At 32.8% G+C, this 17,804-nt stretch overlaps 2 protein-coding genes and 1 non-coding gene across 3 annotated transcripts; 2 read left to right on the top strand and 1 right to left on the bottom strand.

Annotated features, from left to right (window-relative positions):
- The first annotated feature begins 69 nt into the window (after positions 1-69).
- LOC114401086 lies at positions 70-294 on the top strand. The gene has a single exon (XR_003664199.1). It is a non-coding gene; the product is annotated as a small nucleolar RNA U3 (small nucleolar RNA).
- A 5,337-nt stretch (positions 295-5,631) lies between these two features.
- Positions 5,632-12,666, bottom strand: LOC114400707 (cystathionine beta-lyase, chloroplastic-like). Its single transcript, XM_028363302.1, has 13 exons — positions 12,471-12,666; positions 11,984-12,161; positions 11,789-11,901; positions 11,538-11,608; positions 11,341-11,432; positions 10,785-10,872; positions 10,536-10,647; positions 9,638-9,734; positions 9,238-9,319; positions 8,486-8,603; positions 6,978-7,085; positions 6,789-6,891; positions 5,632-6,089 (listed from the first exon to the last, which is right to left on the bottom strand). Exons 1-13 carry the CDS (start codon positions 12,534-12,536, stop codon positions 5,914-5,916), a joined length of 1,404 nt encoding a protein of 467 aa, XP_028219103.1. The 5' UTR covers positions 12,537-12,666; the 3' UTR covers positions 5,632-5,913.
- A 2,583-nt stretch (positions 12,667-15,249) lies between these two features.
- On the top strand, positions 15,250-15,902 carry LOC114398362. The gene has a single exon (XM_028360551.1). The coding sequence runs from the start codon at positions 15,368-15,370 to the stop codon at positions 15,512-15,514; it is 147 nt and encodes a 48-aa protein (XP_028216352.1). The 5' UTR covers positions 15,250-15,367; the 3' UTR covers positions 15,515-15,902.
- Positions 15,903-17,804: the final 1,902 nt, after the last annotated feature.

A 17,804-nucleotide genomic window follows, 5' to 3' on the forward strand; every position in this document is an offset into this window, starting at 1 on the left:
CATAGTCCCACATCGAAGGAGTTTAGGTAGAGACATCGGTTTATATAACTAAGCGTGACATGTCTGGTTACGACCTTACTTGAACAGGATCTGTTCTATAGGCTCGTACCTCTGTGTCCTTGAGTTCTAAGGAGACAGGAACCTACGTCTGGTGGATGAATCATGACCGTGTGATCAGAGCGTGATTAACGGGCCTGATGAGCTTCTCTTAGGAGGAGATCCCATCTTGGGCTGTAGATGATCGTTCTCAGATACTTCCATGTCTGAGATGGTCACACGGTTGTCTGACAGACCTTAACCTTTTTTTTTTTTTTTTTATTTCACCATTCTACAATTTTTGGCTCATTCATCGTTGAAAAACAGACCCCAACTTCATCCTTGTTGCCAGATCTTAAGGGCTATGAATGTTGTAGCTGACCATGCGGCCTTCCTTGTCCCTTAACTTACAATTAGCCAATTAGTTGTTCATGTTTTTAATTCTCCTTGGAGAGTTCCTGTTTAGTTGGCTCCTCCTAACCCAAGAAAAAAAAAAAAAAAACAACTCTTCCTAAGTTTTGATATATGAAAAAGATAGAGACCCAATTCTAAGTGAATCAGCAACCAGATTATTAACATCCTGAATTCCCACAATATTCATGGATGATACCAGAACGTTTCTAAATAATACATGTATTGTACAATTCATGCTAGATATGTATTTATGTTAGTTCTCGTTGTATTTTATTATTCTTTTACTTCTATTTTTAAAATCTTGTATCAATACAAATTAGAATACAATATCACAATAATTAGATAAACTGTAACAAGTTTATTTTTACCATAACTTATACTTATACAATTCACTCCTGCCATGCTCCGATGCATCAAATTTATGAATCCTATACTAATTCATGATGCTGTTCCTAGTTTCGTATCTCCTACCTCATTAGTTGATTCGTCTAATGTTATTTTGCCGCGGGGATTTGAGCATGGGCGTTTAGGACATTAACATAAAGTAATTTAATAAAATAACATTTTTTTAAAATTATACGAAATTTTGCATATTTTTTTAAAAAATGTTTCGAAAAACTTTTGAAAAAAATTTATGACATTTTTAAAATATCTTTTTAATTTATTTTAATAAAAATTCATAGAAAGACATAAAATAAGTTTTTTTAAAAAAACATATTTCAAGAAGTTTCAAAGTCAAGCTTACTAAAAAAAACTGACATTAGATGAGAATTTGTTTAATAAATACTTAAACTAAATTATTTACCTAAACACATTCTAAATTTTACTTTGCTTTAACATTAAAATTATACATTTATTAAATTTGGACACTTAATGTGTGAATTTATCCCTTCTATTCGTAGAGAGTGGGAAAGTAACAGAGTTGGTAAAAAGGACGATTCAAAGAAAATTATATTCACAATACAATTTTGACAAGCAAGCCATGCACATGCACTGCTTCAAAACTAATAGTAGTATTGTTTAGCTACATTTATAAATTAGCAAAAGGACAAAGCTTAGCTCACGAGATCAACAAATTACTCTATGACGATTAAAATCAAGTATCTTAAATAAGTGTGAACTTGACTGTTTATTAAAAATAAATGGCCCCCCAAACTAGCATGTGAGTTTAAATTTTAGACATAAAATGATAAAATTGTTACATCTCAATTCATATTTTATAGATTTATCGAATCTATATTCACAACTTGCTCTGTTATGACAAAATAAAATAAAGGAAAGGCTCAACTTGCTAACGAAAAATTTAACAAAAAACAAAAACTTGGGAATGAATATTCGAAAGTCTTCCTCTCACTGTAGACTTATTAATAAATAAGTATCAGAACACAAAATTCTGAGATCACACCATACACCACAGACAGAAATTAAAGCTAGCTACCCTCAAATGGGGGAAATGGCAGTGTCCTTGGCACGAACAAATTGCTTCCACTACTAAGCGATGAAACAAAATTGGTCTGGGACATCCCAAAAGAATTTGCAGACATAAAAAAGGAACTAGAATACATTCAAGCTTTCCTCAAGGATGCAGATTCAAGGGCAGCAGAAGGAGGCAACGCAAATGAGGGAATCAAAACATGGGTGAAAGAGTTGAGGGAAGCATCTTTTCGCATAGAAGATGCCATTGATGAATACATGATCCATGTGGAACAAGAGCATCATGATCCTGGATGTGCTGCTTTACTCTGTCAGATTATTCACTTGATTGAAACTTTGATGCCTCGTCATCGAATAGCATCAGGGATTCAGCAGATTAAGTCAGTTATTGACAGAATCAAGCAGAGAGGAAAAGAGTATAACTTCCTAAGACAAAGTGTCCAATGGATTGACCCTGGATCGGCTTCCCCTCACCTTGATGAAGATCAAATTGTTGGCTTTGAAGACCCAAGAGATGAATTGATCGGTTGGTTAGTAAAGGGACCAGTGGAGCGCATTGTCATATCTGTGGTAGGAATGGGAGGACATGAAAAACCACTCTTGTTGGCAGAGTTTTCAACAACCAGGAGGTGATTGCACACTTTGGTGGCTGTCGTGCATGGATCACAGTCTCTCAATCCTACACTGTGGAAGGATTGCTGAGAGACGTGTTGGAGAAGATGTGCAAAGAAATAAGAGAGGATCCTCCTCTAGGTATTTCTAAAATGGATCTAAATTCATTGATTGTTGAAGTGAAAAACTATTTGCAAAAAAAGAGGTATGTTGTTATTTTTGATGATGTGTGGAGTGTGGAACTTTGGGGTCAGATTGAAAATGCCATGCTTGATAATAACAATGGAAGTAGGATATTAATCACAACTAGGAGCAAGGATGTTGTGGACTCTTGTAAGAACTCTCCTTTTGTATTGTTCTCTAATTTTTTTAATGGAACAAAAATATTTATTTTATTTAGTACCATAATTTTAAACGAATCAAACAAACTCTAACGATAAAATTGTCTAATTTGCCACAAGAAATTTTATGTTATTATCTATTCCTTTAAGAGATATTGGTTTTAACCTTTTTACTCTCAAAAGTCTCACCATTGTAATGCTCTGTGTACTAATATTGTGCTTTGAATTGGTAGGAATTGGGTTTCAAAGCTTTGAAATATAGATTCTCCATGCTGCGCTTTCAACGATGCATTGGTCCATGGATTAAAAAAAATGTGAAATTGTCCTTCTTTAACAAAGTCATCTATGTTTACGACAATTTGTGATGTATAATAATGTGTAAAACAAGTTATAACAGTATGTCTTTTAAGGATTGTGAAATTTTTTTTTATTTGGTTTGTGTCTTTTTATTTGGTAATAAGAAAGAAAAAAAACTTGTTGTAATTTATTTGTTTTGTAAAGTTTCATTCCTTATTTTATTTAAAGTTTTCTTGCTAAATTTTCCTCTACCAGCTCTTTCTCTAGTGGACATTGTTAGTAAACAACCTATTAAAGAAGTTTACAGCAGGAAGAAGAGGGGTAACTGAATATTAGGAGCCACATGAAGTTGTTAATAATAGTGATTGTCGGGTAGATAATCAATTAGAAATCCAAAAATGTATCTGAAAATTCAGAGATATCCCAGAAAACCATTAATCTGATTTGAGATGAGTGGGATGCACTAGACCCATATCTTGTAAAGGTGTTGATGACTTTTCTTACATTTGGTTTATGCCTCTTCAGAAAAGAGAAATAGGCAGCACTGTTTGTCAAAATAAAATGTAAGTAATTCGTGGAGTTAAACTACATCTGTCAACCAAAAACATGGCATAGTGTACTGGAACTTGAAAGCTTGTCTTCAGCTTATAAAGCCAATGGACTTCAAAACTCTTCTCAAAAAATGAAATCACTTTGACGTGTAGTAATGAAAAATTAAGCACAAAAACACTTTATTTCAGAGACACAGTAGAACTTATGTCTCAGAGAATACTAATCAAGTTTACAATCACTTTTATTATGTAAAGCCCCCTTTCATGTAGTTTTCTTCATGAACCATGATGCATCATCAATGCTTCATTGAGAATATGCAAAAAAATCAGTAATGCTCCATCATTTTATAGACTATATTCCCTTTGTACAGAACCATGTGTTGCAAATGCATGCATTCGTTCCTCTTGATTCAGATCATTGTCATGTCAAGAGATTTGAAATCCATTATTGAATAAGCAACAAAATTGAAGCCATTGTATGTTTAGATCAATATATTTGTTCAGTAACTCGCCGCCTTGCTACCACTACCAATAGTCGTGCTACATTGTTGAATATATGTCAAAGTTAACAGCTGCAGATAGACCAACCCAACTAAGTATAAACGATTAAGCGGCAGAATTATATAACATTTAGAAAAAGAATAATGATGATTAAATTCAAAGAGCAGACTCACCAGACGCAAGGTACGGAATAGATCCATAGCTGAATCATGTTGGGTTCAGTTTTTTGTTACAATTGTTTTCCATTCATTTTCGGAATGGTCATGCTTTTGTGTAATTTTACAATCTACCAGTAATGATCAAACACTTCTGACAATCATGCCTCCTCATGCAACAAAAGTCACAATGATAGTCCCACACTGAAGAGTTTAGGTTAAGACGAAGGTTTATATAACTAAACGCTGAGACATAAGGTTACGATCTTACTTGAACTGGATCTGTTCTATAGGCTCCTACAAAGACCCAAAATTTTACACCATTCTATATTTTTTTTTGCACATTTATTATTGAAAAAACAAAAGTAAGAAAATGAAATATGAAACCGATGAAAGTAGTTTTTGTTAGCCTAGGAAACCATTTGAGGTTGGGGGAATGCCCCATTCAAAGTGGCTTGTTTTGTGCAGTTTCAACGTGCTCCATTTGACACTTAATGAATTACAGATTAGCATTCTCATCAATTACAGATTAGTGAATTACAAATCCAAACTCGTAAGAGTTTTTTTCATTATAAAAACTTCACACTAATAAATTACAATCTTATTTTCTAAAAGTTTGGAGTAAAGTCGATGGTTTAGTATTCTCATCAATTGATTATGTTAAAAACATTTAAAGTTATCAAACTCGAAAGTTTACGTAGACTTGTGAGAGTTTTTATAAGAGTTCATTTCATATGAAAATAATAATAAAATATCTATAAATAACATATCAATTAAACATTTCAACAATATAATAAAAAAATAATAAATCATAAATTTCACACCGCTAGATAATAACTTGTAGATGTTATAGTAATGGTAAAACATTCTCATCGAGGGGTTTGATGTTATTAGAGAACAAAATTTTGATGTTATTAGATGTGAAAATTTTTCGATTTTAAAACAACACACTAAATAGAAGTATGTTAAACACTAAACGGACAAAAACTAACTCAAAATGACTTACGTTTTGATCTAATTTTTTTAACTTGTCGACTCAGGTGATAAACTCGAGAGTTTATCGAATTTACTTAAAGTTTATCGAGTCTACCCAGAGTTTGAGTTTATTAAAAAGAGAATTTACACAAAAGTTAACTCACAAAGGATAAATGAACTTGTAAACTCATAAGAGTTAATTCTGAGAGTTTGATAACCATGAAAGTATTTGTTTATTTTTTAAAAATTGACATTGCAAATTAAAATTTTCCATACAAATTTCTTCTATCCTCATTTAGTTATGAATAGAAACAAGGCAACAAATTGGTACTGGGCTCTTGTTAATCTTCGTATGGCAATATTTTCACCACTCTTCAATAGTAATTTGTATGACATGATATTGCAAGGTAAGGATAACAATTGTTACAACAAAATTACAGGAAATATTGATTTTATTACATGCACATAAGCAACACTTCAAGTTTCCACTCTCAAGAATCCAAAGACAGGATAGCAATGCTCCCAAATCCTCAACATGCTAATCCAACTTCTTAAGGATGAATTTTTTTCTTTTTGGGTGGGGGGGTGGAGAAGACATTAAAGAGGTCCAGTTCTAAGTGCATTGCCAAGATCAGCAATGAGATCATTCACATCCTCAATTCCCACAGATATTCGTACAAGATCTTCAGTTAAACCTCTGGCCTCGCGAACTGCAGCAGGTATGCTTGCATGTGACATAAAGCATGGCATGCTAATGAGGGACTTCACACTCCCTGCCAACAACAAAAAATAACAAGGTCAACAGGGTCAGGGTCAACCTCTCCACATAATTATTCACAAGCAGACATCAAAACTGTGTAAAAATGTTCTAGAAAACTAAGCACGTAGTTCCATCTTCCCAATGCACAAAACGCAAAAGATACGGTTTTATTACTTCTGTGTTTTACGCCTCAGAATAAGAGAATATCTGTTGCAACATGTACTCAAACATGTCCTAAATTGAATGAGGGGTTAACTTCTCCAAAGAAAAATAAAGTGTAAGAGTCCAAATTTTACACACCTAAACGAGAGATAAGTACTCGTTGTTCAAGAACGTAGAATATGAAGTGCATATACCTTTTGGTCTACCATTATGTTTGGACATATATGTTAGAAACCTACCTTCCCTCAATTTTTTTATTTTAATTCTTCCACTAATTTCAGAGTCAGGAAATTAAAATCACCACATAAGATATTAACTTACAGTTATTCCTCAAACTAAATTAATATTTGCAATATAAAAGGGGAGAGAAAACTAGTATTCGTATATTAAATTGAATCAAAGGTCTGCTTAGAGAATTGTACATCTTCATACAATCTGTACTGTCATTAAAGAACTGATATCCTGGAGAATCTATTAAATATAATTATATTATTTTATTATTACCAGTTGACAATTCTTTCATTAGAGCATTATGAGGAAAAATTATTACCAAAGCTGACGGTTATACTGAAGTATTTGGTAGTTTCAACAATATGCTTTGAAAGTGCCAATGAACCAGTCAAGAAGCTAAGCACAGATCCTGCACCCTTTGCCTGCAATGAGACTATATGAATCTTGTATGATAATAAATAGTGGCCATAGAGGAATAACAATCTTAAATTTTCAACTCATACCACACCTGAGAATAGTGTAAATCACGACCAGGATGACCAGGCAAGCCAGCATAATTCACTTCCTTCACTCGAGGATGGGAGGCAAGGAACTCTGCAATCTTCTGTGCGTTATCCTGCACAAGATTTTCACTCAAAAATGACAATCATAATTCATAACAAAGTAAATGGTCAACATAAAAGACAATGACATGCCAAATGGATCTGGAACCCAAAATTAGGATATCACAATCTGCACGTAGCAGATTATGAGACCATAAAAATTTGACATCCTGTCTCCTCAAAAATTTAACCTTCTAGACAACATAAAAAACGAACTTCCGTAGCTTTATAGTTTCAAGGTGAATTCGAAATCCAATTTTGAACTCAAAAAGCATAATCAGAGAAAGTATGATAATTTAACAGAACAATGAGAAATGTATGGGGATTGAAGAAGATGTAAGACATTAGACTGTTGACCAAAATTACAATTAGTACATGCATGTCTAGTCATAACACCATCCAAGCATGTAATTTTGCCATAAGGATGTAAATAGCTTGACTTTCTATATGAAATATTGTTAAAGGAGCTGTTCAGCTTCAAAATCAGAAGTATAAAGCCAATCATATAAGAGACTATGAAAGATATTCAGGAATGTGAATATGTGGATAATGTGAAGCAGAACCCAAATCACCAAGCACACAAGCTAATTCTGAAAATTCATTAAATATTCAACCAAATGACTTGTGAGTTGGAAAAGAGGGATATTCATATTCGGTCTACAAAACTAATTCTAACAACTAAGATAGTATCAAAATGAGAAATAGACTGCGAAAGGATTTTTCTTTAAAATAAAAAGATAAAATTCGTAACTGATAAAATTTAAAATCTGAATATTTGAAACCCTAGTCCCAAGATGAATACATGTATTCAACGACTACAATATCCTTATCCCACTAGGTAAAGTCAGCTATATGGATCACACAAAGCCATTGGTTTAGTTAAAAATCAAATAATCAAGGATATTATTTACCATGAGATCCCTTTTAATCAATTCCTCAGATGTCCTTTTTGGTCTCCCTCTCCTTTTCTCAGGAATAAAAGCCATTCGAACTACTCTCCTCACTAATGCTTTCAGTGGCCTTATTTGCACATGTCCAATGCACTTAACAGATGTTTTGTTCTCTTTTTTGTCAATAGGTGTCACAGTCACACTAATATCTCCTCATGCACAATCAAACTCCTGAGATGTATCCCTATTCCCTAATTAAAATAACCCTCACTGTCACTGTCTCTCTGAATTCATTTTATGTATCTTCTTCATTCTTATGAACTTATTACATGAAATACAATAGATTAAACTTAAGGTACTCAAAAAGATCCATGTGTATTTTGCTCAGAAGATAGTTCAGCCCGTTGCATTCAGTTGTTCACTACACTGATCATTAAAAAAAATCTTTAACTACTCTAAAAAATAATATAGTGACAAGCAAGACATGGCCCCAATATTATTATATAAATAGAAGAAAGTAGCACCTGTTGCTTTTCAATTCGCAGGGCCATTGTCTTGATTCCTCGCAAACAAAGCCAACAGTCAAATGGTGCTAAGCCTGAACCCTCTGCATTTTGCAAGAAATACATTTCCTTTCCCAACCTTAAGATTAACAAAAGGAGGCAACCATCCAAGAGGGGATGCAAAGTGAGTAATGAGTACTGATCCACACCACAGTAATTAAAAGAATAAATATAAAAATGAAAACTCCATTAGAAGTAAAATTGCAAGTAGTTTACGAAAGAATAAAATCTTTAACTCAACTTTGCCTTAAATAAAGCTTATAAAAGACTAAAAAAGGAATGAAAGAAATAGTGACAAGAGTATCATTAAATAATTTTGAAGGAGCTCAAGCACATTGAATTTAACAAAGCAAAGGGATTAGTTCGTTCTCCCTTTGGTTTGCAATAGGAAAGGACTTTCTAATAAAAAAATTCAAACCATAATCTAACCTTTGATTTAAAACCAAGCTCATGGAATTTTTCACTACATATCTTACAAAAATAATTTACACAAGCATCAGTCCGTCGTGTAGAAGAGCTTGTCAAAATTTACTGATCCATTTAATATACTAAAAGATAAAAGCATTTACTATAAATAAAAAGATGTTCAGTTAAATTGAAATCACAGCATTACTGAAAATGAGATATAGACTGACAAGTTCAAATAACAACGACAACAACAATTTCATATCTTTAATAACTGAAAATCTGAGAAACATTAAAAGAGTACCTACTTTTCACCCTTCACAGCAAGCACACCAGCCATAATGTCACTATGTCCAGCAATAAATTTTGTAGCTGAGTGCATGACAATATCTGCGGCACAAAAGTACTAGTCTGAGTATACTTTGGGTAGAACTAGGCATGTTGAGGTGTCCTTAATAAATTCCTTTATAGATTAAAAAATAAAAGAGTGGAAAATGGAGTTTGCATTTCATCATACCCTTCACAAACATTTTGATGCAAAACCGAAATACCAAATAGAAAAATAGGGCAGAAAAAGCTTATGAGATGAAAAGAAGGATTAAATATATTCATACTCATTAGAATACAATACTTATATCTGCTCCATGTTAGCAAGCATGTTTTAAAGGAGTAAATATATTTATACTCATTAGAATACTATACATATACCTGCTCCAAGTTCCAATGGCCGAGACAACACAGGTGACATTATACTATTGTCCACTAACACAAGAGCACCATGTGAATGAGCCATCTCTGATATTTTCTGGACATAAATTAAGAAAGGAGAAAGAAAAAAAAATTATATTATTGAGAGCAGAACCATTTAACAATATTTAATATCAGAACTTCATATCACAGGATTTGAATTTTGTAATATATTTTATATTAGATATCTCCAAATAACTAAGTGACGCAACAATGACAAGAGAAGCTAATAGTAATTTAAGAAAGAAACTCCTATATATTTACAAAGGACAAGTGTCTAATATAAACTGAAATTGTAATTTATTGCCAAGAGAGAAAACATGATTAACAACTAATAATTCATAAGTAAAATATACATCATCCCCTTCATTATAGTAAGAAAATTAATATTGGCAAGTCTGCAAGTTTCACCATTACAGTAACCTTGTATCTAGGTAGGGAAAAAATACTTATTGCTGGTAGTCAAAGATATACAACCTGATTGAAATTAAAGTCGGGGTATGATTTAGGGATTATTCATAATTGTAACACTCCAAACATAAAGGAAAGAAAAGGCATCATGTTTCCTGAAGTACAATATATCATTATCTTTACATATTTTCGGAGGGGGGCGGGGGGGATCAGAGTGAGATTCTGCATTACTGAAAGACATAAATTCCATAGCATTTCCTGAATGCTAAGACAAATATTCCTTTGCACTTGACATTTCAAATTTAGACACCTATTACAAAATTTCCTAACAGTTTCTTAGGTATATAACACTGAGTGAGGAAAAGAAGATGGACAACAACCACAATAGTAAAACTTAATCAATATCATTGACATCAGAAAATCAGAACTACAAAATACAACACCTTACTCGAATATCAGAAATTTGAAGCCGAGGATTGGTTGGACTCTCAAGCCACACAAGCTTAGTCCTGAGTCCAATGGCAGCAGCAACCTCATCTAGATCACATGTATTTACCCGTCTGCACAAACAAGAATTGAAGTAAGATCACTAATAGACTTATACTCCACAGAACCAAAAAAGTTGGCTGGTTTGATTGTATAATTAATTACTCAATATATAGTAAATAACTAAGCACAAATAACAAATCAGACTAACTTCACCACAATTCCAGTCCTTGGAACTACTTGAGACAGCAACCTATCTGAGCCACCATATACATCATCTCCGGTGACAATTTCCTCACCTATATGTACATTGTCAGGAGTCAATAACAAAGAACTATCATTTCTTCTTCTTCTTCTTCGTACCCCATTGCCCGGAGGCTCTTCGCTATGCGAAGGTATGGGGGAGGGATGTTGTACGCAGCCTTACCCTTGCATATGCAAAGAGGCTGTTTCCGGATTCGAACCCATGACCAACAAGTCACCAAGGCACAACTTTACCGCTGCACCAGGGCTCGCCCTCAACAAAGAACTATCATATTCTATCAAAAAGAAAAACAAAAAGCTATTCTGTCAGAATACATTGCTGCAGCCCCACAGTTGATGAGTAACTTTTCTCAATTCTAGTTTGGTAATGAATCCAACATAGGAGCAATCAAGTAACCTTAGGCCTCGTAGTTGTAGGTACTTAGTATGTAAGTTAATCTAAATTCAAATAACCAAACATGAAGAAGGATCAGATTTTATCACACAGAATAAAGAAAAAGTACCAGTTCCAACAAGACGAACAACAGCACTCAAAGCAGCCATTCCACTGGTGAAGCACAGGGCTCTATCTGCTTTATCAAGCTTTGCTAGTAAACTGAGAACATAAAACATGCAAATTAAAAGAGGATAGACAAAGAAACATATATGGAACATCCATAGTTGCAATACAAAACACAAACCAATCACATCATGATCAAACCTTTCTAAAGCATCACGAGTAGGATTTCCACTTCTGGTATAGTCATAGGGACCATTTTCTATTGCAGAAGGCTGCATAATGAAGAGTATATGACATAAAGAAGCTAAAAGAAAGATATTCAATAGGGATGCTAAATACACAATACGCATGTGTTCATTGTGGATTGATCCAAGACACCAAATTTACACAAATGAACAAATCCAGCTATAGGGACTTCTGCCACATAATAATACACAAAATCAAAGTTTCACCTGCTTAAAAGTAGCCGTTTGGTAAAGCGGGGTACTAATTGCTCCAAAAGGATCAAACTTACTCTCGAAATTCATCACCATTGTTGAAATACTAGGCTCCCCTAAATCCTCTTCTGCAAACAAAAAGAATTAGCATTTACACATACAACAAAAACTATATATATCTGGTGTCAGCCCAGGAAACACGGCACATACCACTTAAGCTCATGGCAGCATCATCCACCAAAGATGATGATGATGACTCCACTTCCATCTCTCTATTTTCAACCAAGCAATTCAACTTGAACCCCTCTGCACGCAACACTCTCTTGGTACTGAAATTTTCTGACTTGTTAAACCCCAAGCACTCCCACCTGGTTGCAGCAGTTGTGCTCTAAAACACACCATGCCAAGGAGAGAATGAGAATCATTATACAAATGAAAAAGGGTTATCATCATTGAGTGAAAAATATGATTTGAGCTCCTGAAGCAAAAGGGTCCTGAAATCAAGTTTCCCAATATCATGGAGGGGAAAGTTCATACTTCTCATATCTAGAAAAGACTGCATTTTTTTTTATCACGTTTTAGCATTTTTCCCAAAATCAAAAGTGTACTTTCTTGTACTCTCGGGAAACAAAATACAATGGGAATATACACAGCAAATGAAGAGCAAAAAAGAAGAATATGGGAAAGTTTTTTATACCTGAGCGTAACGATCAATGACGAGGGACTGAAGGAAGGGCTTCTGAGAAATTGCAGAAGAAAACATTATTGAAATTGATGTGTTTGGAGCAGGGTTATGTTGTTGTCTGCGCTTGTGTTAGTGATGGATTGTTCAACTTCAATGCCGTCTTTGCATTTGGTAACCATTTCGGCTTGTGGGGGTTTTCTAAGAATTTATTAGGCGAAATTCATTCGTTTCTTCACTATTTCTTATTTTTGTTTTGTGAAAACGAGTTTTTGTTTGTGTACTATTTAAAAAAAATTAGCATTAAATAATTTAAAATTTTGTTTAATTTGTCAGTTTTATAAAAATGTTATCTAATTCTAATTTTTAATTGTTTAATTTTGTATTTTTTTTATTTTTCCATTGAAAAGAGAATAAGATGTGAAAAATAGACTATTTTCATAATATTATTGTAATGTTTTTAAAAATTAGGATAACTAATATTGATTGGTTCATGTTTTGGAAATAAAGAAAATGTTTCAAAACTCAAGTTTGATACTAATTTATTTTTAAAATTTACTTATTAGATTAAAAAAAATTGTAGTTAATAATGGTTTTTTATCAAATATTTTTTTTTCTCTAAGTCTGGATAGTTACTATTATTTTTTTATAAGTATTATTAGAAATAAGGATATCATGAATTTTATGTGAGATACAACATGCATCCAAAGAAAAAGAAACATCCATTTACATTGTGTTTGGTTGTGATAGAAAGAAAATAAAAGAAAATATGAGAAGAAAAAGAAAAAAGTGAAAAGTAGGATTGTTCGCTAGAGATGAAAGAAAAATGAAATAAGAGAGAAAAAAAAAGTAATGTAGTGAATAATAAAATAAAAAATATATATAAATAAAGCATATGTGAACTTTCAATTGTACCCATGTGTTATTTTTAAAAAAACATTTTACTTTTTTGAAACAAACTAATTTTGAATTGCATATTTTTTTTTATCTTGTAGTAGGGTCAAACTTGGAGAGCTGTATATTTTTTTCTACCATATTTGAATTGGTCGGGGCACATATTCCATTGCCTCTTTTGGTTACAATATTTGAATATGGTGTTACAAATTCGATTTAGACATGAACTCTCTCTCTTTGAGCTTATTGTTTGTCACAAGAGTGTAATTTTGTTAAAGTAACAATTTGTGTATTCTTTCTTCACAAATTCGCTCAGTTTTGTGAAAAAAGTTGATTCGGTGGACCCCATATATGTTGTACAATATTTACTGTTAATTTAAACTCAAACGGATGGTTAAAATGTAAATTTTCTTTTCTTTGATATCCATACTTTATTCGTTCTTCTTTCATTACAAAGGAACATGGACTTAGAGAGCTATCAAAATGTGAAACAAATCCACACACAAGAGGAACTAATAGAGATGTCTTTCCAAAAATTAATTATTGACACCTTTAATTTTTGGTGATGTTCTCTTCTTCTATTCTCTTTTTTCTTCTTTTTTCTCTACAATAGACTATCTTTCTAACTCTTTTACTATGGTCTTTATTTTGATTTTATTTGGTATTGAATTATTGGGAAAAAAATAGTTGCTGACATTAAACCTAATCATCACCTCTGTTGTGATGAGTCCATCATATGTCTATTGTCGCTATTATGCAATTATCCTATTGTACCCAAAAATAAAATCCCACTCCATAACCACACAGGAAAAAAAATGGTTTGTAATATCAATATGATGCTTGCATATACGTATTCAAAGCGGGAAGGAAGTACACCTAACGCAAAAACTATTTTGGGTGCACTTATCAATCCAAATGCAAAATTTTCTTAGGCATCTAAAGGTGATTCTTATTATTATAACAACATTGTTTTGTGTTGTTAGAATATACATTTAAACCTAATGCATAATTTGCTGATGTAGGCTTCTTTTATCCCATTGATTTTGGCTATCCATGCACACAAGGTTTTCTTCCCATCTAAGGGTAAAGATATCATGCACGAGAATATAAAGAATAAGGTCAAAACAACCCAAAAGTTGTGAAATATAAACACTTAAGTTTAAGAATGACAATTGAATGATGTGAATGTTTCAAAACTCATCTCAAACCAGTCCGACTAGAAATTAGACTAATAAGTGGGTCAAGCCAATAATCAGTTCGAATATGTTATTGGCAGGTGATAATGTCATCAAACCGATCAAAAACTATATTAAAGTGGTGAATTTTGGTTCTGGGAGAACCGCCCATGGCCAAGGTCAACTAATAGTATTCACACACGTGACCCAAGGTTTGAAAATGGTTCAATACATTTTAAATATTTTATCAAATAATTTTTTATCTACTGTCACACATTATCGTCATTACCGAAAAATAAAAAATCAAATGAGAAAAATACCTTTCGGACCAAACCCAATCAACTAATAGTTGAGGAAAACAAAAAAGTTGAAGATTTGAGATGTGTTTGGTTTGTATTTTTATTTTTTATTTTTAAAAGATTAAAATTTTAAAAATATGTTTGGTTTGATTTATTTTTTTTTTATTTTTAAATTTATTTAAAATTACATACATTGTCATCTCATTTTCATTTTATCTAAAATGAGGTTCTTATATTCAATTAAAAATACACGAAATTTTATTGTTTTTATTTCCCAGTCATTTCCTGTTTTTATTTTTATTAAAATATTTTCAAAAATCTTACACAACACATTTTTATCATTACTTTTTATTTTCAATGAAAATAGACAAACCAAAGACTAAGTTAGTCTGAAAGGTCCTTGAGTGAATTAAGCACATGGGAAATAAACAGGTAATAATAATCCACACCAACCAACCACCGCAGTGCCCACTCCCAGAATCTACTCGTCTGTTCTTTGGATGGGTTTCCTTCTTCACCCTCTTCCCTGAAACCACATAACCCCATGGCCATGGCACTCGACGCGGCACTCTGGATCGTGAAGATGACGTGGATTGCTCTCAGTGGCTGGATTTCTTCTTGTTTAATTGTTGCTGACGAATTTGCCTCTTCTCTACGCTCTGGCGATATTGGCCCCTTTCATGTAGGTTGATCCAATTACGCTCTCTTTCGTCCAAGATGGGTACTTTACTTATTGGGTATGCTGCAAGTTTTGTAATTTTATATTGCCCTTCAAAATAGGCTTGATTTGATGTAGTGGGTATGAATCAAAATCTCTCTCTTTTTTCTTTTTTTATAAGTCTGGCTTGTATGTTTTTGAGCTGGGGTGAAGTGGTTGGTCATGGCTTGCCTTTTTTGGGTTGGAGGAAGATGTGTTTGTTGAGTGAGATTCATTGTATTTCCTTTAATTGAGGAACTGTGTTTAAGGTTGTTTGTTGTTGTATAGCTTGTGGATTGCTTTGTAGCATACTTTGTTTAGGGATGATAGATGAATTTGAATGCTAAGTCTAACACAATCATTTGGTTCTCTGTTGTTATTTGATTAGGTCATGGTAGAGTTATATCAGTTAAATTGACTATTTAGATTCATCCGTAGTTAATAGTTGCCATTGAAGTGGTGATTTGATTTGCTTAGTTACTGTTCATTTCTATGGCAGGGGTTTTCTTTTGAGCAGTTTGTTAAATATGGTAACCATTGAGCATTGCTTAGAGATTATTCTTTAGTCAAAGAAACACTGGATATGAGAGCCTCACAGATTCTTTTTTTTTCTTCCTTTTTTCTATTTGGAGGAAGGGTTAAAAAAAGGATCCAATCAATGAGCTTGTGGCCTTTGCAAAGTCCCTAACGCTACCCTTTCTTTAACCCCAAGCGGTATATACTTCAACTTCTTGACCAATTAGACCATGAGATGTACATTCTGATGTCCCAGTTGCATCAATTTAGACCTATCAAAGAAAAATTGAAATTATGGTGAGCTTTGACTTTTTTAGGCTAGTTGGTTTATTCACAATGTATTAGGAAAAATACAGGGTGAGTATATTGAAATTTTTAAGGGTGCTACTTTTGTTTGTATGCGAGGTTATGTAAATGCATAGAATTCTCATACTATTTGAGTTAGTTGATGATTAGAAAATTCCAGGTATATAGTTGCTCTAATATTTTAATGCTAAACTTGAATATTTTGGCCAAATGGCAAAAATAATTGTTTTCTGGTTGCCGGATTGTTTTTAGCTAGACTCCATATACCTTATTCTGTCATTGAGCTGGAATTTGGTTATATATCATCAATTTTGCCTTCATGTATTGCATGAGGTATGTGGGGAACACACTTAGTTTGGCATTTTTTTCACTATTACTCTTGACAAGTGAAATGTTATGTTGTCTCATTAAATAACTATATGGTCTATTCTCTAATGTGGATTCTGTGTAGGAGTTCATCCATTAATAGAAAAGAATATTGAAGAGTATGTGGCCTCGTTTTTGTATTAGTTGTGAACATGGTTATCAAACTTTCGAGTTAAACTCACTAACTTTTACGAGTTTATGAGTTCAATTATCCTCTCCGAGTTGACTTGTGTGCAAACTCTCATTTAAGTAGACTCTAGATAAACTTGATAGACTCGGTGCAAACTCGGTAACTCTCAAGTTTACCACCGAGTCAACAAGTTAAAAAAATTATACCAAAAAATAAGTCGTTTTGGGTTGTCTTCTATTCATTTAAGGTTCAACATATCTCCATTTGATGTATCATTCCTAAATTGAAGAACCTTTCCTTTAACAACATCAAACCCTCGTTCTCCAACAATATCAAGCCCTCGATGGGAATGCTCTACCACTACTATCATTTCCTCAAGTTATTATATAGTAGTAATGTATTACTACTAAACTTAGTTATTTAAGTATTATAAAATTTATGGTTTAGTATTTTATTTTATTATGTTTGTTGAAATGTTTAATTAGTATGTTATTTATAAGTATCTTGTTATTATTTTCATATGAAGTAAATTCTTACGAGTCAAGTCTATATAAACTCTTGAGTTTAATAACCTTGATTGTGAACTTGTGATGTACTTTTTATTATTGTTATCATGTTTGATTGAATGTTTAACTTTTGAAAAGGCTGAACCATCTCTCAATCTGTATTCGTTGCTTTGATCAAGTCGTCTAAGTTGTTAAATTCATTTATGAATTATCATCAAACTTACAGTATCTATAGGTTTGTTTAGGTTACATTTCTTCTCTGATTTAAGGAAACCTATTAACTTGTTTAAGAATTATTTCAATCACTAGGTGAGTTTAAGTGTATATAACATCCTCTTTTACATGTCATGAAATACAAACAACAGTGTATTGAAATGAATCATTGCAAAAATAACCGGTTCCATTTATAAATTCAAGTAGAACTTTGTGAAGAAATTTCCAGAATCAGTGTCCAATCGAT

The sequence above is a fragment of the Glycine soja genome, chromosome 19 (genome assembly GCF_004193775.1).
Source record: "Glycine soja cultivar W05 chromosome 19, ASM419377v2, whole genome shotgun sequence".
NCBI classification, from domain to species: Eukaryota; Viridiplantae; Streptophyta; class Magnoliopsida; order Fabales; family Fabaceae; genus Glycine; species Glycine soja.

Coding starts and splice junctions, on each gene's coding strand:
- LOC114400707 (XM_028363302.1), bottom strand. CDS start 12,536: ATGTTTTCTTCTGCAATTTCTCAGAAGCCCTTCCTTCAGTCCCTCGTC. Junction 10,873..11,340: donor TGTTCGTCTTGTTGGAACTG/GTACTTTTTCTT, acceptor ATGTACATATAG/GTGAGGAAATTGTCACCGGA. Junction 9,320..9,637: donor GCCATTGGAACTTGGAGCAG/GTATATGTATAG, acceptor TTTGTGCCGCAG/ATATTGTCATGCACTCAGCT.
- LOC114398362 (XM_028360551.1), top strand. CDS start 15,368: ATGGCCATGGCACTCGACGCGGCACTCTGGATCGTGAAGATGACGTGG.